A 20,324-nucleotide genomic window follows, 5' to 3' on the forward strand; every position below is an offset into this window, starting at 1 on the left:
GTAAACAATGCCGGTTGTTAAAGAAATGTCTTGCAGCTCCCGCAGATCTTTTCAACGACCTGTATTGTTATTCCAGTCTGTTCCGGGCCTGTGCTTTTGTCTGAATTTCTCAATCTCTCACTTCCACTTGAGAGCAAGCTGCTGGTTAATTGGAATTTTTTTTTTTCTTGGCCAGCAAAGGAGACATGCAGGCTTGTGACAGGGGTATGGTGTGCGCACACACGCACACACACACCGGGTACCAGAGCCATTAGCATTTTGCTTTGAGAATATGCTAATTATCATTGTTGTGCACTCTGTACTTGTAATCACTATCATTACGGTGATGGAGTTGATGAGGGGTTGATGTGAATGTGAGTGAGAGGAAGCAGGTTACAGAGTCAGAACCATTAACATCCTTCACTGATTACATTGTAAATATGATCAGATGTATTAGCTATTTTAAGCAGTCATAGTGCTACCTTTCAGTCTGCACATGCATGTGCAAATTAATATTAAGACTTGTTTGGTTACATTGTGTTAAAGCCTTACAGCTCCATTTTGTGACTTGTGCTCTGTATGTGGCTAGTGGACTACATGGTGTGCTGCCCACTCCGACCATGAACTCAAGAACCATTGACGGTCAAGAGAAGACTATTGTTTTAATTCCTTAATTATCGGAGAAACAGAGTTTGAGGGTACATAAAAGGCTTTCATGCAATAAGAGCAATGAATAAAACATTATGCTCTTAAATCACCCCACTCTGACTTGGAGGAGCGCCTACACCGTGTTGGAGAATAAATACAATCTTGATTCTTCTTCTTTTGGTTTTTACTTTCTTTCCTGGCTGAGACAAACTCTTAATTTTAAACATTTTGTACGATTAAGATGTAGCACAGCCTATTTCATAGTTCAATCAGATTTTTTAAAGACAGTTCCAGAGGCCAAATATAGTCACAGACATAACCACACAGTTGTTTTCACTTGAATCAAAAGTACTTTTATCTATTCCTGAATATGTCAGGCACAGACAAAGGCTCTTCATATTATCAGGGATTGTTTCCACATTGAATTCATCATAACCAACCAATCAGATTACAGAATGTCGTTCACAGTAATGATAATGGAACAAGTCACTACAATCTGATTTGATTTAGAATCAGTTCTTGCTTGAATGAAGAGAAACTGTTAGCTTTTAAACAAACTGTGTTACCACACAGCCTGTTCCACTCTTTACATCGGACAAAATTTGTATCTGTTTTAGCACATATAAGTTAGCAGGAAACGGGAAAGATGATCCGGGTACCAAGCTTACTCAACTGTTACTGGACCACAGAGCGAAAATTAATTAATCAGTCGTCTCTCTCTCTCCAGCATACTGAGGCCAAACCCTTCACTGGTGTCCTAATTCCACTGAAATACACTGAAATATAACTGGCAATTAAGATAAATGGTCTGCAGACTTTATATTTTAAAAAGTTAAGTGTATTAATTTGAGAAGATTTCACAGTCTCCTGCCTGTAGGAGAATAACAAAAAGGGGGGAGGCAGAGTGCTCCTCTGTGTTTGTCATTGACATCATGTCTCCAGCAGTGGAGAGCAGTCTCTCTGCTGCCCTGGTAGCTCGAGGGAAAGCCTCGGCTGCCCAAGACGCTGAGCGGGCATAGGCTTTTTGAGGTGAAACAGGTCGAGCATGGAGTTATTTTCTTCACCACACAGCCTGTTTAAGTTGTTTAATGCTGCAGCGTGGGGGCACTCGAGAGGCGGGGAGCTGAGACTGCTCGAGCTCTTGACCCTTCGCCCCTGATGTCCAAAGTGCCCCATATCAAAGCGTATTTTATGTTTCTTTTCTTTCTTTTTCTAAGGTCTGTCCATGGCCCTTATCAAGAAAAACATTTAACAACGAATTATAACTCATCTACAAATAAAATGACCTGGCTGCCATGACGAGGTCATCCATGACATGCCCTAATGGAGATGCAGCCACGAGCCGGAACGCTGCAGACAGACGCATAGTGGGAGAAATATCACTGGGATTTAATTTCAGTCTCTAGAGGGGGAACTTCAACTGTCGGTTAGTGTTTGCAATGCTAATATGACGTTTGGTGCATTTTACAAGACAATATGAGTTTGCACATTTGTGTTTAATTGCTGTGCTGTTCTTGTATTTCACAGTACTGGCAGCTTTTGGCCACCAGCTGAGGACACAGTTGTGCTGCTATGGAAAAAAGTAATAGCAGGTTGTGATGGGGAGCCTTGTTTCTCTGTCTTTCCCTGTCTACTTTGTTTTGTCATGGGTTCATTGTATTTCTGTCCACCATTTTACATAATGTGTTATTTTACTTGATAATGCCAGCTGGTGGCTGATTTAGTTTACCACACTTGACGGCACAGACTATTTACTGGCACTGACCAACCCGTTAGTGCTTTAGACGTTGGTAACTAGGCAATGTCTATCTTGATAGTCACACAAATAGTCAAACAAACCAATGTAAACATACTGTAAATACATTATTTTTATTTTGATTAGTGTTAACGTTACACAGCATTCCCTTCAAATCATGCATCCGTTATGCAACATAGCTTTAATAGTGTAATGAGTGACGTTTCCTCATTAGTGTGCAGATTTGCAAGTCACACTTTCCTTGCCCCCCCCCAAACCACTCCTCTCCAAGCCAAAACAGTGACAGGAAGTTGAAACTGAAAAGCAGTGACTCTGAAAAATTACTGACATCATAAAAAATCGGAAGATTGTCATTGAAACACACATAAAAATGTCAAAATTAAAGGAAATATTCTGTGTATTCAATGCTGACGTTTCCTTTGTCAGTTCAGGTTTTTTGTTTTCAATGACAAATGCTATTTTCGATGCCAAAATGAACTGTCACTGTTCTGGATCCATACTTTCTGGGCTGCTGTAAAAACATAGTGGTGAAACATGGCGGATTCAGTAAAAAGAGTAGCCACCCCCTCTGCAGGTTCAAAAGGCTTATTCGTTCGAACCAAAACACAACAATTCTTAGTTTCAGGTGATTATACACTAATCATCGCCAATCACCAAAGCCAATTGCGTGGCCCATATTCTGCATATCTGCAGGAGGCATTTAGATGATCAGCTGAGAAGTGACATCGAGAACGCATTCATGAAAATACACATGCACAGCTAAAGGATGTTTTTCATTTCGTGGAGGAGTGGTAACCTGTAATGTCCTTTAGAAGCATGTACCAACAGAGCGTATGTTTACTCTGTTGTACTTCACATGGGGACTTAATGTTAACCTTTAGCTGTGATATTTCTTTCTTCCTGGCATATGGGACAATGTAAGCAATCTAACAGCATGTACACTGTTGTTGGCATCTCATCTTTTGCACCCACACACATAATGAGGGCGGACGACTCTTATATATTTTCATTTCAATAAATATAATTTGCAGCATTGTTTTTTACTCCTTAAATAACTGCAATCAGAACCTGCTCCTGCAATAGTCTGTTTACACTGTGAGCTGAAAAAACAACAGCAGAAGTAGCAGTGAACTGCATTAGGATTGACAGCTCGATGGATCTGCCCACAGGCAGCCAAGTGTGGGAGTTGTCGAAAGCTCTTGGTGGCTTTGCTGCGTTCTGTGTATTTCTACCCTGAGTATGAAGCCTCCACAGGAAGCATTTCATCAGTGGACGTCTGCAGGCAGAAAAGTACTGAGGTTGGCTCAGTTCCACCTGCATCAACATATGGAGGGTTTCTCTTGTCATTCTTCCTAAAAAGATGTTGTTCCTGTGGTTTCCTACCTGTCTGTGTTCAGGATTCTGTCTTTCAGAGGCCTAAATAAGCCTGAAGTCGTTGCATGTTTAAGTATTTTAATTAGTTTCAAAAGTCTGTCCATCCCTCAACCCTGCTGGCTCCGTATCTGCAGGCTGTCATTAGATATAAAATGAGTCCCTGCAGCAGTCTGCACGGCTCCCACACATACAGTGCTGCTGCATTATATGTGTTTTGGTTCATGGGGAGGTTCATGCTGTGGAAATATAGCAGTGTTGCTGTCATTATACACATCTTTACATTGAATCCTGTAATATTTCAGTTTGGAAACTGTCACGCAGCTCACATACTGAAAGTTAAAAGTGTGCTTAACAGAGAATCCCATACACCACAGCTCATTAACTCAGAAGTTTGGTGGAAAGAAACTTTGCCTCCATTTTTTTAATGCTAAAAACAGTACCTGTGTTCCCAGGAGTTTGTGTAGGTGGTCCTGAAGTCAAAACAGGAAGTACTGAATCTAATGAATAGGCAACCGAGGTGATTCTAACCACTTCATCTCATTTCTCGGCTTTGTTTGACAAGGGCATGTGTGAGTATCTGTGTTCGTTAGTGTGTCGGGAACAAAAGAGGGAGAAATTCAAATACATGAAGGGCAACAGTTGGCGAATGGGATACATGTGAATCCATCTGGGGTGATTTAAAAATGAGTACCAGCTGTGAGGCTGTTACCAACATGGAGTCATTACTTTACTTCTATCATTTCATCACCTCAAACTGATAGAGGATCACTTATCACAACTTGTGTCTGGTACTATATATTTTCTGCCCAATTTAGCATGATTGGCATGGATAATTATGTATTTTAACCTCTTTCTACACAGATGGAGCCTTCTCTTGGACCCCTATAGTCTGCACCGCTCATCTATGCAAAGATGAGTGCTAAAATTCACAAGCATAGTACAAGCTTTTATGACTAGCATGACCCTTTTGATGGGAGTGTATATATGTTCCTAGAGTCCAATGTTCCCCTGCTCAGCATCCTCTTAATATGAAACATTGGAGAGGCAATTTATAAGATATGGCTAGAATTTTAGTCTGATTATAAAAATGAACAAACATCATCAATCTGTTCTTTCCATATTAAAGTGAGAATCCTAAATTGGAAAATGAAAAAAAAAATGACACCAGTTTGTTTTTTGTACTTTTCATTTTATGCTCAGATCAAAAATAGGAAATGAAAAAGACAAGCTCCGGGCAGAACTCAATTTTGATATTTAATTTGACCGATTTGTGTGACCCAGAAGTTAGTTATGATGGCTTTATTGACTCACACAATAACTCTGAAAATGTCAATTTTCTGCATCTTTTGAGCTGTAGCAAACACGTCTTCTGCTGCTCTTATCAGGATCACTCATCCACTGGAGCCACTCTTACAGTAGCTGAGTGTCTCTGGGCTCGTTAGGGAGAATAGACAGGTTGGTTTACCGGTACACTTGTAGCTGGAACTCTGCAGTGGTCATGTTGTTTTGGGAGTCACTGGCAATTGATGGTATGAGGATGTGTTGGAAATATGAGAAGTGGCCCAACCAGATACTTCCTTTTTGTAAGGGGCCTTTAACAATGCATTGTATTTCATAAACAGAGCATCTGTTTTATATAAAACCTGAAAAATAACTAAAGCTGTGTCCATAAATGTAGTAGTAGAAGCATAGCAGTAATATTTACCTCTAAAGTGTAGTGAAGTAGAAGTACTTCAACATTGTTACCTTCCACCACTGCTAACCACATTATTTTGGGGGTTAGGTTACATCAGACAGCAGCCTTGTTCAGCATTAGAGCATTCACTGTGTGGGAGCTGGTCCCACATGCTTCTATATTAGAGTTCAGTGTAACACTAGTGGCTCTGTCCTGCTCTTTATTCGATTTGAGGAGTGCATCTGAGAAACATTTGCAGAACGAGTCGATAAGTCCTCATCAAGTCTCTCTCTGTGAAACATATTGTAACAGATAGAGCATAAATCTGACCATTATGTGAAACATGAAGCATCCAAACAAAGCAGTGTTAAAATGAAATAACATTATATGTGGTCCTACATTTTTTCCTTTTAATCTGCCTCTATCTACCTGCTCCTGTGTTTCCATGCCTGCTATAGATCAGCAACTTGTGAGAATGCAAACTGTTTGCTATGCTTTAGCCTTTACTCTTATTGCAATTATAACATTGTGCTACATGTATTATCATGCATGTAGTTAATATCAAATGCATATTATAAGTAGTTCATACCAAGCAATTTAATTGAGAACGTGACCTTGCTCATCACTGTTACTCCACCTTTTCCATGGCAATATTGTAACTGCCAGAGCTGGAACAAATGTCACTACATATGTTGTCATACACAGGGTGCATTTTTACTCATGAAACCTCTCTTTCACTACGCTATTCAGCCTGCCCACCAAGAAGGATGTTTCCTGCAAAAACGAAGGCAGCATTGTGCAACCAAAACAGGAAGAGGCATTGTTTTTCCCCAGGTGGTATCCTCCGGTAATGGTGGAACAACTGGAATAACTGTAGTAACTCCACACTGCAAAATAAAAAGAACCCGCTGATGGAGCAAAGAAGGTGAAGAGGGCGAGTGATAGACACTGAGGTAAGACAAGAGTGAAAGGACGGGTATTCACTCAATGGAGAGCACCTGTGATGTGTCAAAGTCTGGTCCACCGCACAGTATTTTCCCTCTACTAGATCAGCAATTAACAAAACCTGCCCACTTATTAATATAACCGGGTGTTTTCCTTTGCTGTTTTATGGCACTGAGATCAGGGATTCTAGGTCAAATTGTGAATCTTACAGTTGTCTTTTGCTTTGGACAGTAGCCATGCTGCTAGTGGTAGCAATGCAGTTAATGCTGCGTTTGCCACAGTGGCATCATCAGTAATATCACAGTGAAACCCTGGGAGGGGGGAAAGATGAAAAGTTGTCTCTATCGGCTTTAACATCGTGAGATATGTCGTTTTTATACATTTTCATTAATTTCTAAGGGAATGATGCATGGATCTTGATGAAAAATTCAGGCGTATTTAGGTGGCTGGTATCTATGAGTGAGTATAATTTGATGCAGCACGGTGGCACAGTGGTTAGCAAGAAGGTCCTGGGTTCAAATCAGTTTGCATGTTCTCTGCTTGCGTGGGTTTCCTCGAAGGTACTCTGTCTTCCACCACTGTCAAAACATGCACAAAAGGTTAATTCTCAAGTGAGTGCCCTTGACCAAGGCATTAGCTTAAAATCTGGAGTTAGTCCTTGGGCGATGCATGTTGCCCACTACTCCCTCGGGATGGGTTAAATGCAGAGAACCAGTTTCAATATGTTGTACATTGTATGATTGTACCTGATTAAATAAAGATTTTTATCCTTTTTCTAGATGCACTGAGCTTAAAGGTTCAGACTAATGGATGGTTTAAAATTTAGAGTGATACAGAGCTGTCGAGTTTGATATTGGATTAGGTGTGACTGAATTAAAGGGGACTGTATGCCCTCTACTGAGTGCCATTCTAGTTGTTATTTCTTTAGTTTATTTTGCCTTTTGTTAGTTTGTATCAGACTATAGTCATTTGTATTATGTATATTACAATATCATTAAGGTTATATTTTTAAATATGTGTTTTAAAGGTGCAATATGTAAGAATTAGCATTTTAAGCAATCAGAAATGTACTAAAATTATCAACAGAATGTGAATAAATAACAGTTTTGACGTTATGTCAAAGAAACCTATATACTGGGTTGCAGAGATAACTATTGAAGTTCACATGCTAACTAGCTAGCCACTTTGTACTTCAAGAGTTTATAGTCCGAAAGTAAACAACACTAACAGTCCCCATTGAGCTCCCAGTCTGGGCAAAGTGTTACGCTGTATGGTGCGAGGCAGGACCCAAAAGCGAACAGCGAGACAGAAGTAGAGTTCAGGTAGATTTATTGAGTTTAGACAATGGAAATGTGCAGGGGCAAGGCGTGATAAACTCCAGCTGGTGAGTCCGTCGGAGCAGGGAGAGGTGTTGGAGGAGAGGTCGCTCACTGTGGTGTTGGTGGACCAGGTGGCGTGGGGCGGCTCGGGCTGAGCTCGGGGCGAGGGCACCGGTTTCAGAGGTGCGGAGAGCTGGGCTGCGGGGTGTGAAGCCGCTGGTTGCCGGGAAAGCAGGTGATTGCTGGCGGGAGAACAAACGATAATTAGATCTAGAGAATAATACAAGAAGATACTAATAAGAGCTTCAGGTAGCGTAGAGACCAAGGCTTTTAAAAAGGCGCAGGTGTGCGTGTGCGGCTCCGGTGAGGTGAAACTCCGCCCAGCCTCCCTCTGCACGTCTGCAAACACAGCAAACAGAAAAAACACCAAAAACACACACAAGTCCGCCCCAGAATTTGACAGGCCATAACACAAAGTCAGCTAATAGAATTGTTCACTAGCTGCCTGGTTAACTGAGCTTACACAGCTATGTTTGGACTTGTTGAGTATGAATTTGGCAGGTGGCTGATTCTTAGTTAGAGAACCTTTAACGTTGTTGTGAGAGAGTGTATGTATTTCCTCTCACTGTGTAATGGTAGAGTTTGCAGGGATAGATGCATGGTGTAAAAGCAGGATTTTGTCCTCGAGAGAAGGGGTCAGGTTGCCTGTCATCTCGGCTGGTATCTGTTGCGTCTGTGGGACTGCTTTTGATGTCCGTCAGCCTGCTACCTGTTTGGTGGCTGTTGTGGAACTTCTGTAATTTGTTTTTGGAGGCAAGAAAAAAAGAAATCTGAGCTCTGGAGAAAATCTCTGCTTGCCTGATGCTGCTTATTTCTCCATCCCGCTTTACAACTCAATCTTGCTGGCTCTCATCCTGTTTGTAGGGGGTCATCACCATCAAAACCTCACACTAATGTACAGCATTAGTGTCCTAGTTACAGCTGGTGAAATATGCCAGCCTCTCTAAGTCTCAGAGTTTCAGCTGACGAATGAAAGGATGTTGTTGACTGCTTCTGTCTTAAAAAAGGACACGTTATTTTAAAAAATTACCTCATATTGCAAAGCTGTCATCAAACTGTAGACTGCATATATGCCAAGATAGAATGCAAAGCTTGACAGGTGTAGCAATTAGGATAGCGGGACTTAGCCAAGGGATCAATTGGATGTTCCTGAGCATAGTTAGCATGGACAGGATACTTACACCTCTTGGTCAAGGTCAAGGGAAAATGAGGGTTAAATGATAATGCTGTCAACAAATACACCTTTGTGACAGGATGTCAAACTGCTGCCGCATTGCTGGACACAAACACAGAGTGACCCATTCCTCACCTTGACCTCCTCACTCCACCATATGTTACCACATTGAATATAATTACTAATGCATACTATGACATACTATGCTATGAATTATTGCTGCATACCAGCACAGCTCTTGGGGCACAGGGATGCTCTGTATCCACTGCAATTTCAATGAACTGTGGACAAAAAGGGAACCTGGTTAGACACCAGGAGACTGTAAGCTGACAGGCATCAACACCTTTGTAGTTCAGCAGGCGGAGAGCAGAGCAGATCAAAAGCACACAGCAAAATCTCTCACACTGGCAATTTTTTATTTTAGTCTGTTGACAAAAAGCTGTTACAGAGGTATGTACGCATAATTGCATGTTACATAGTCACACGTGTCACAGTTTTTGTCATCATGGCAACTTTATAATGTCCCTGCTGCTAACAAGGTTTACTCTGCATACAGAACTGTTTCTGTACTATAATTTAGACAAAACTCAACCTTGTATGTATATGCAAGTGCTGGTCTCACGCAGTTTTATATCAAATTTGATATTATATAAAAGTGGTTTTAAATGTTATCCTTGACCCTTTCTTCTGTACTGAGATGCAGTGTTGTAGACTTGGGATTTGGATTTGACTTGTGAAAATGAGGATTTGTAACTCGACTTAAACTCCTCTGCCCCGAGACTTGAAGATTCAACTTGGAGGGCAAAGAGCTGATTAGACTTGACCTTGGATCAATAGATATTGCAAAAATCTCTAATGTGCATAGTTTTGCCTTTTGCAGCATGAATAATTAATAATATGGCAGGCTTATGCATGTAATGTTACCATAGTACAGCAGACTTAATCCAATGAACACACATCTCACTGTAAACCCCTGTTTAATAGTTCCAGGAGCTCAGAAATCCTCCAGCAATGATTCCACTACACCCCCAAAATTGTTATGAGAGACGATTTCATAAGGCCATTCAAGTATTTGCCTTCCTTTCATGTACACTCAGACACTTATGGTATAAGCCAGTGAATTATGTGGCAATCACGTGAGGAATTTGTAGTTACTATTAGCCCTGCTGTGCCATATTTGCTCAGTGTAAGCACCAATAGTAAGGATGGAACGGAACGGAATATTGAACCAAATAAAAAATGTTGATGAAGGTTCTCAGCTATCCAGGTCATGGTAGTTTTAAATGCTGTATTGTAGGCAAATGGACGTGTTCCAGTTTCTTGAAGACGTGTCACCTCTCATCCAAGAGGCTTCTTCAGTTCTAACTAACTGGAGGGGAGTTGCAGGCTTTTAAACTCTGTGTGGGAGTGTCCTTACAGAGTTGTTAAGGACACGTGTGAGCTCTGAGTTTCAGAGTCAATAGGGCTACTTGTGGGTCATTGGTCAAACCGGCCTTCATGGGAGTATGTTAGGTTGAGGTGAGCCCAGGTGTGAATGGTTGTTAAGCTGTCTGGGGAGGGAACTCAGTACAGCATTGTAGGTGGGTGATAAGTAATGTCTTAGGCCACCTCCTCTGTTCAAAGACAGTCATTCCAGTTTGACATAGATAGATTCTTTTACTCCTCTTTCAAACCATCTGTCTTCTCCGGCCAAGATGTTTACATTGTTGTCCTCAAAGAAATGATTTGTCTCCTTCAGATGTAAGTGGACAGCAGAGTCTTGACCTGAGGAGCTGGCCCTCCTGTGTTGTGCCATTTGTTTATGGAGAGGTTGTTTTGTCTCCCCAATGAACAAATCTGTGCATTCCTGGCTGCATTGAACAGCATCAACTACATTACTCTGTTTGTACTCAGAGTCATATCGTACTCTGCTTTGATCCAAGATCACTTTTTAACATTTGGCATTAAAAAGTGGATTTATCTTCACTCCTGATTATCAACCTGACTGCAGCAGTGATCCACTGAGCTGACCTCCATTGTCGGGTGTTTATGTTCTATAATGTTGACTGCTGCCTGAAGCTGGAGGGGAAATGTACTTAATAAACGAAGCGTTACAAAGAGGAGCGCGGTAAACTTGTGGATTTCTCTGGTTTGAACATTGTTGGAAACATTTGGGATAATCTACGTACACAACTCAACAACATATATAAAAAAGGTCTGGGTTTTTTTTAGACATTTTAAGGCAAACTCTTACATATTATATGTTTAAACTCTCCACACGTCTTTCTCCTATGCCTTTGATAGTTCCTGATGGACAGAATAAATATGTCAAACCAGTAGAAAGATTACCATAAAACAAGTAATATGACATCATAATGAATAACCACCACAATCCTCCAATTTATGTTCTACTTTGGGAAGAAGCCTGAGGTGGTTAGGGTAAATGTGGACTGACATTGTTAGACAGAGTGCTGTTCATTAATATTATTATGGAGTAGCGATAGTGGAAGAGGTTTTTAATAATGAGGCTGCAGAAGATGATTGATTTTATGTCCTGTCACAGTGTAACTGTCATCAACAGTAGCATTACCCTGTACTCTGGGAACAATTACACTGTGTGTTGCAGGCTTTAATCTTAAGTGTTACTGAACACAGTACATCCAACGCAATTCAAAGTGATCATTTTTATAGTGTTGTGTTCATGTCAAATGACTATGTACAGGAAAACGTGCATCCAGTCCAAAGATAATGCAGAGCAAAATGTAACCAGCTTCCAAACCTGAACGACCAGAGATTTGCCACAAAAACTGGAAAACTACATCAACATTTAAAAATTAATTCATAAATCAAAACAAACAAACAACAACAACAAAAAACATGACATTTTACTTGCTTTTGTTTGTGCACTCAGCTCAGGCACTAGGAGGCATACAGAACATAAAAAGGAGGCTTGGACAAGCAGATAATCAGGAGCAACACATATCAAATAGTCGTCTTTGACAATGTCCAGTTTTGAATAGATAAGCAGTGAAATATGAATACATTTACATAAGCTACAAATTGAACTTGGTTTAGCCTGTTGGCTGCTTTTTCAAGTCTCTCTGTATGTGTCACTCCTGATATGCTGTCACTGGGAGATACAGTGTGTGTAGACATATGTTTATGGTGAATGCTTTTGAAAGGTCATCAGATAATTTCCCAGTCCCTCATGTGTACACAGAGAGTACTGTTTGGTTCTAAACTGTAATTACCACCGACTCTAACATAATAAGCTGTTGAATGTCACAAGAAAGGAGTTTAAGCTGCCTTGACTGCTGCTTGGTATAAGTAGCCCTCACTATCGGAGGCACCGAATACTTTATGTAATCATTATAACCTATTTTAAGGGAAATTATGTATGCAGGTGTACTTATTTGCTGACTTGCAATTAACTCAGTTCATAAGTACTGAAAGGAAGCAAATGCAAATATGGTAGCTCCGAAAGATAAATAAAAGAAAAGTACTGTAACTACTAAAAATGTCAAATTAATTTACTGATGTCAGTCCTGCAAGTCACAGAGATGCACCACGATCATATCTAAAAACATTTACATTTATGTTTTTTTGTTTTTTCCCAGTGATGTTTGACTGTAGCAGCTACCCACTGAAGTTCTTATTAGTATGTACAAAACTACCTTTGCCTATTGGCTACATTGTCACTTGGAGAAAATTTAGGCCATGAGTGAAGGAGTAACTGATTAGCACAACCATGTGATCACTCATGGGTCCTGGAATTCATGTGGATGCTGTTTTACACACACTGCCCACCCAAACACCATTGCACACCAAGTCCACAAGCCCTCCCTGATGGTCACACCGTAAAAACAGCTCATCAACGGCTTAAGGAACATAACAAAGAGCTTAAGGTGTTGACCCGGCCTCCAAACTCCCAATATCCCAATCCGATTGAGCATCCGTGAATTGCGTTGTAACAGACCCAATCCATGGAGGCCGCAGCCCCCAACTCACAGGAGCCAAAAGAACCGTTACCAAATTCTTGGCGGCACAAGTAGGATGTACACGACATTAGGCAGCTGGTTTTAATGTTGTGGCTGATCGGTGTAAACTACTGTAAGTCATGACCATATTGTAAAATTGCAAATACATTTTACTTCAAGCCATACAACTAATTTTGAAGCATCTAAACACTTTTAGAGGCAGCTCTCTTCGCCTCTTTATTTTCTTCAAGTTTTCCATCACTTGGCCTATTTGGTAGTACAGGCTGTCAGTATGAGCGCTGGAATTGCCGCCGTAGATACCAGAACAGGAGGCTCCTACTATCTGTGTGATGCCCGAGCAAACAGGACCGCCTCTTCATGAAGTTCTCTGTCCTGATTGGATAAAGTGGGCAGGGATACCAGAAAATGTATTTTCCCTTTTACTGCATGAGCAAATAACAGCAGCTTTAAACACCAATGTTTTTGTGCAATGACAACATATAAGAAGTAATTTCAAAAATGTGTATTGTTTAAGATTTGATTGTTTTTGTTGATTCCTATTGTATTATCGTAAGCTACACACACACACACACACACACACAAAGAACAAAAACTAGACTAATGAATAATAAACTAGTCATGGTGGAGTGTTGAGGATGAGTTCAGGAGTCTCACAGCCTGGAGAATGAAGCTGCTCTGTAGTCTGGTGGTACAGCAGCAGATACTTCTGTATCTGTTGTTGTCAGTGGGTGTTGTCTTTTAGTATCTTTGGGCTCTGTGCAGACATCTCACTTCACTGATGTCACTGCTGCAGTGATGTTCTGGTGGTTTTAATCAGCTGCTGTAGAGCCTTCCTGTCCTGGGCCATGATGAACCATGTCAGTTTGTGATGTTTCCAGTCAGGATGCTTTCTAATGAACTTGACGCAGGAATTTAGCCCTCTTAAGTCTAAAAAGCAGAGCCTTTGCTTTTTTTTTTTTTGTTATCTGCCTGGCGATGTGTGCTGGCCATAACAGGTCGATGTTGATTCCCAGGAACAGAAAACTGTTCACCTGCTCCGTCTTAGCTCCACACGATGTAGACAGGGGGTCTTTTCCTTCAATCAGTCATCCCCTTCAGCAGCTGTATTTAATAAACAAAACAACTACTACAACATCATTGTAGGAACATAAACCCTCTCACCAGACCCCACCCCTCTGTCCAACTGGTGCAGGAACAAAGATGTAATCCCTCACTGGCTGCCCAACTGCAAACACCATAAACAATGTGAGACTTTTGATTAGAATTCCTTTTTGGTTGCCACGGGAGTCTTTAAACATCTTGATAACAAGATCCTGTTTAAAGTTATTGAAGTCAAGCCATTTTACAACAGAGGAGTAGCAATATATTCACTTTTATTATTAAATTATACATCTATACAATAGATCCTTAATAAAACTGCAGCTATACAAATCATTAAGAAGAAGTAACCACGTGATATTACCCATTGCAATATAACCAAAACACTCTGAGAGGTATGTTTTCATTTACTGATACTAGAGATCACATCTTGAGACATAACAAGGACATGCACAGATGGGGTCTGGTGGATCAAGACCCTATCTTTTGACCATGCCGCTCTCACTTTCAGTCTCGTAATCTTTAGCCATGGTAGTGGCGGGGCTCCAGGAAGGGCGATATTGTTTATCAGTCTTTCGTCCATCTGTCCATCCATCAGTCCATTGGTCCAAACATCACAATCAGGGTGATATATCTTCACAAATATCACACAGTTGTTCCTTTATGACATTTATGATCCCCAGAGGATGAATTCTAATGACTTTCCAACACATAGAAAAAAACAATTACCACATTCCTGTCCACCTCAGATTCAGCTTTTCTTTGGGCTTCTTATGTTTAGCATGTTAAGCTCAAAATACAACTGACAAAGACGGCTAACCTGCCTAAGAATAGCTGAAGCCAATGGATGATAAATCTGTTGACATAGAGCTGAGCCTGACAAGCTTGATCTTGACATTTTTGGTACTCTTTTTATTCCAGTACCACCTCCAGGTCAAGCTTAGTGTTTTTTGCAATTAAGTTTTTTGGATCTAAAAAAAGCAAAGTTTTCTTCATTGTCCACCCATGCTTTGCTGAAATTCTAACTTGTATGCAGACCACTTGGTTGGTTCTCGACTTTTTCATCTTCTTTGTGTGTGTATATTGATCTTTCCAAGGGATATCCCAGCCTCACAGTCTTTGTCTGACACTGACAAGAAGGCCCACCTTCTCCTGCCAGCTTGGCTTCTGCATATCACCAAGCTAGCAATTGAGATATTAGCGTTACAACTTTAAACAGTGGAACAAACTCACTGAAGTTCTGTGACAAAGTGTAGTAGAGCAGGTTGTGACTGAAACATTTAACCCTCGGAGCATACTGTAGCTGTACAAGCTCCGATGAACTGCCGTGATTGTTTCATTGTACTGCGAACTTCACTCGACTCACATGCTGGTTCAACCAGTTTCACACTTCCTGTACACACCAAACTGCTGCCTGTATGCCAAAGACCACCAAAGATACCGCTCGGGAGCTGAATAGATTTTGAGATTTGTATACTGTACCATTATCAGTATATGCAGTGGTTTTGAACCTGTATTACCACTATTATTGGATGCCTGCAAAGGCTAGAGTTCCGACTGCAGTTTGGTTGAGAGTTACACCTGTTACTGTACATGTTAGTGTGGATGACCATTGTGTATTTATTTAAATACTATAATCCTCTCCATGAATTTCTTATTTCTGCTACTGTCATGAGACAATACATGTATGTCTTTTTGGGTTTTTTATGTAATTGAAAAATAATACACAAGTAGACTTTGCACACTTAAATAAATATGAAAAATTATGATTTCACAAGCCTTCAGCTAAATATTGCCTACAACTAATTATATGTGGTTTAAATGGCGTACAATGCTTTCTTAGGGACGAGACTTGAAAACCTGAAACACTTGAAAGTGTTGAGAGTTACTATCTACTTAAAAAAAGATTACAACCTCATGGATTTAATGGACTTTTTATGTTTGTAAATTTCCATGCTACTTCAAACGGTGCGGCTGAAAACAGCTCAGTGAAAGAAACATTACCGACAGTCACCCGATACTAATGGTCAACTGGCAGATGTTGTGCATGACTGGGAAATTCATATTCCCTTTTATTCTATGTGGTGTGGGTTACAGAACTGAATGACAATAAGCTCATCTCTATGTAAATGCGACTGCTTTTGTGCAAATCACATGAATAACTTCTAAAATGTTAAAATAAAAACTTGTATGCAAATTAGGCACTCATACAGTATAGGCAGTATTGTCCCCTTTTCTTCTTCTACAACACTCACCACCACTGACAAAACAAAGACAGCAGCGAATGCACGCATATCTTACAGGCCTGGCCTACATTTCCTGACTTGCAAGTACAATTTAGTGAGTCCCACCGAAATGTGGAAATCTTCAGCATTTGAGGGTTTTAAACAAAACGTTGTAAGTTGTGCGCGTTCAGGATGGACAGCAGCGTTCGCTCAGCGCACTCGTGGTGTCCCTCTGTCCACCGCTGCAGAACATTCATCTTTTGCTTTACACAATTTGCAACGACAGAAACCACAGCAGCTTGATTCTTGACAGTTTCACCAACATCAAATACACTAAGAGCTGTAAAGATTCAGCCACTTGCTTGTACTGGAGCATTTACGAAAGTGGACTACAGGCTACAGGCTTTTGCAGTGTTCCTGAGAGTCTTCCAGGGCACAGAGATGTTTTGTTGTAAGAAATCCTGCAGCGGCTCGTCCACCTGTTAGTCCTTTTTAAGAGAGAGGTAAGTTTGTGTCCTAGGTCCACAGAGCGCACACTGTAGTCAGATGTAGTACTCCTTCATGTTGTCCCTGACTGAGTTGTGGAGGTGCATCTCTGTCCTGTAGTCTGTGTACATGCTGTGTCTGTTGTCTTCTTTGATGCTGCTGCTCCTCTGGGCCCGCCGCTGCTGGTAGAGGAGGCGGCTTATCACAGCCAGAGCACACACCGCGATGAAGACCACCGCTGTGACCACACCTGAGAAACACAGCAGGGAAGACATAATAGTAAGAACCAGGGGACAATGCTGTCAGCCGGGGCTGTCCCCACCAGGGCCCGTAGTCACCAACATTCAGCATCCAACGCTGAGCAAGGAAAGGACAAAAACTTTAATCTTGAGGAGGCGTGGTTGACCCATTGCTAAGTGTGACACATTCTTTTAAAAGCTGTAATTGGTTGATCGTAAAAGAGAAATAAAAATGCACTTTTAGTGATTATGGGCAGGATATGGACAGTGAAATCGAAAGGCCTAATCATAGAATTTACTGTCTATTCAGACATGGTGTAATAATGAATATTATTCTATGTAATCTCTGTTTAATAGCTTGTAAGAAATTCTCTTAAGAAGTCCAGACATGTTTGAAAACACAGGCCGACTTGCTTAGTAGCCTATTGACATGCTGATAGTTGTTAGCCTACATGAATTTACCAATTACTGATTTTAGAAGGCCTACTTAGTCTATTTGATAACAAGTGTAAAACCATTTTAAATATCTCAGTGTATCTCTGATCAATCACAGACCACAAACATTGTCCCTGCATGATCTAACTGTAGTGTTTCATTAACTCACTGTCATTCACTCTTTGTCTTTCCACCATTTTCTCCTCTTTCTCCAGAAACTCCTCAGGCTCTTAAAAGTCCTCCTCCTCACTCTGAACAGATTTTCCCCCGAGGAGCCCTCTTAGGGGCTAAGATGCTTTGTGAATAACTTTTTTCTTTACAAGGCTCTAGTCTAAATTTAAGGAAAATTCTGAGAAAACTTCATAATACTAAGAATTACTAGGAAGCTTTTTGAATGCGGTCAGAGGTGTCTGGTTGACCTCTGACCTCCTGATCTGAACTGGTTACAGAAAAGTCAGTTTGCCTGTAATTGTGCAATTAAACTGTATGTCTTTGAACACAAAAAGCATTTCTTGGATACAAAGTACAAGACCCACACAGTTTATTATTGGACACACAGATCATTAAACTAGTGCGGAGTATTGAACCTTTGACCACTGACCTGCTGACAAGCATAATTAGTTGTTGACGTACTGGTTTGTGTATTTATTTATTATTTCTGCTCAGAATGTAATGCTTTGTCCTTGAAAGTTTTGTGTTTGTGTTTTGTCACCAGGAGAGCTGTTTCTCCATGTTTCTAGTCTTTGAGCTAAGCTAAAACAGCCTTCTCCCAGCACTGATCTGTGTTTATAGGCTACTCATTTCAGCAATGCAATAAACTTTTCTTTTTTTTAAATCTACAACATGACAAAATTCAAATTCAAAATTCAATACTACATCTTGTCACAATATCACAACACTGCTTTGGTAAGAAAAGATGCAGCCTCTTGTGGACTCCAAACAAATTTGTGCAGACACCTGTGGCCAGATTCATAAAGCTTCCTAGTGCGAGGATTAGCTCCTAGTGACGAAAATCTAAAAAAAAATCTTTTCTAATAATTTTCCCTTAAAGATAAGACTAGATCCTTGTAAATGTAAGAGTTATTCACAAGCATCTCAGCCCCTAAGAGAGCTGCTGAGGTGAAAAGCTGTAAGGAGTCAGGAGGAGGACGTTTAAGAGCCTTGAGAGTTTCTTAAGCTGATGAGGAAATAGTGGAAAGAAGTATTCTCCAAACGCTGAATGACAGTGAGCTAATGAAACGCTACAGTTTAGATGGTGCAGGGATAATGTTTGTGGTGGATCTCATTAGAGATGCGCTCACATCTCCCACCCAACGCAATAACGCTGATTGTGATAACTTGGCTCTGTCAAAACCTTCCATCAACAATTGCAGCGCTTTCACAGTCCACCTCTTCGAGAGAGGTGTATGTCTGCTGCACTTTATTTTCCCACAGCTGCCTCTTGGTTTACACTGTAACACAACACATTTTTATGGTTTCACGCTTGTTAATATCAAATAGACCTACTAAAATTATCAGCATGGCAAATAGTTCCAAGCAAACACATATAACAACTATCAGCATGTGAATAGGCTGTGAATTGGCCTGTATTTTCAAGAAGAATATAAGAATATATAATGCATGCCCTCACTGAGATAAAGGTTTCTGTCTCTTCCTTGCTGCTCCTTGCTAAGAAGTTTTCTAAATCAGTCTCAAGCTAGGACTCCTTGCTAGAAATGTAGAGGCAGAGCTTGGAGCTCTCTGAGAGGATCTTCAGAATGCTTGTGAATGCAGCCCCAGCTCACTCATTAGCTTGACGACCTCTATCTTCCACTCCCCCTTCCCTCTTCAATTTCCCAAAATGTCACACATTTCCTTTAAAGGCTTTAATTGGTCTCATATTGATGCTGCAGATCATCTTGGGGTATCTCTATTGTCAACAATACAGTTCAAGTGTAAGGAGAACGAAAATGCAAAGCAAAGTTTCCCCATTTAGAAAGCAGACAGAAATCCATGACCATTATCATCATCATTTTAAATTGAATTTCAAGCAATGCTGTGTAAGTGGCAGTAATGAAAATGAGCCAGAGCTAAGACTGTGTTATCAAGAGACCAGGAAAAAAGAATTAAGATGGAGGCAAATGGAGAGAATGACAAATAACAAACAGCTGGGGCTCATTTTCAATTAAGCAAGAAAAATAAAGCAGAAGAGAAGAGAGAAAAACAGACCTGCTATTACAGCCAAATCGTTCTGGGTGCTGCTGCCGTGCTGCTCCTTGTCTTTGTTTGCTGTTACAGTTTGATCTGGAGAAGACAAGAAACAGACAAATCCATTTATGTCCCCGTCATACAGGAGACACATGTACAACACTAAGATCTCTGATTCTTCTGGGACTTCTCAATGTCATCGAGTTTCCATCTCTAACGGAGACGCTTGATCACTTGGGGGCAGGCAGAGTTTGACCCACGTTAAGCCCTGGTCAGAAGGAGGGTGGTGATGAAGTGATGATGTGTGTTGACCCATTTAACCTGTGTCAAAGTGTCACACTGAATGAGGTGTGATAGTGAATGAGCCTTGAAGCAAGCAGCTGGTGGTTTCATTGCATGTTATGGCTCCCCACGATGAGCCGTTTCAAGTGGCTGCCAAAACAACACTAAACAAAACCTCCATTATACTCTGGATGAGAGAGTCTTCCTGTGTCAGCCAAGTCTGAGTTCAAACTGGTGCCTGGAATTAATTTATCTTTTATAATCTCACATCGGTTTTTAAGGGTATTTTCTATCATGGTCTATAATGTTTTATGATGTATGTGGCAATATGGCATGGGCTAGCTGTAAGCAATACTCAGAGCCTGCAGACTTAATGCTTTGTGTTTAAACATTAACATTAAACATTAAATTGGTCAGCTCTCACAGGCCTGAGCTGGTAGCAAAGGCGGAAACCCACCGGGCTCT

The 20,324-nt window shown here is 40.8% G+C and overlaps 1 protein-coding gene across 1 annotated transcript in view; it reads right to left on the reverse strand.

Annotated features, from left to right (window-relative positions):
* Nucleotides 1–16,772: 16,772 nt before the first annotated feature.
* The window catches only part of cntnap5a (contactin associated protein family member 5a), a 90,614-nt gene continuing 87,062 nt past the window's right edge, over nt 16,773–20,324 (reverse strand). The window contains exons 21-22 of the mRNA XM_073473673.1: nt 19,599–19,673; nt 16,773–16,966 (exon numbers count right to left, since the gene is read on the reverse strand). Coding sequence (XP_073329774.1) covers nt 16,773–16,966; nt 19,599–19,673 — 269 coding nt within the window. The remainder of the gene's footprint in view (nt 16,967–19,598; nt 19,674–20,324) is intronic.

Source organism: Pagrus major, chromosome 9 (assembly GCF_040436345.1).
Source record: "Pagrus major chromosome 9, Pma_NU_1.0".
Lineage (NCBI taxonomy): Eukaryota > Metazoa > Chordata > Actinopteri > Spariformes > Sparidae > Pagrus > Pagrus major.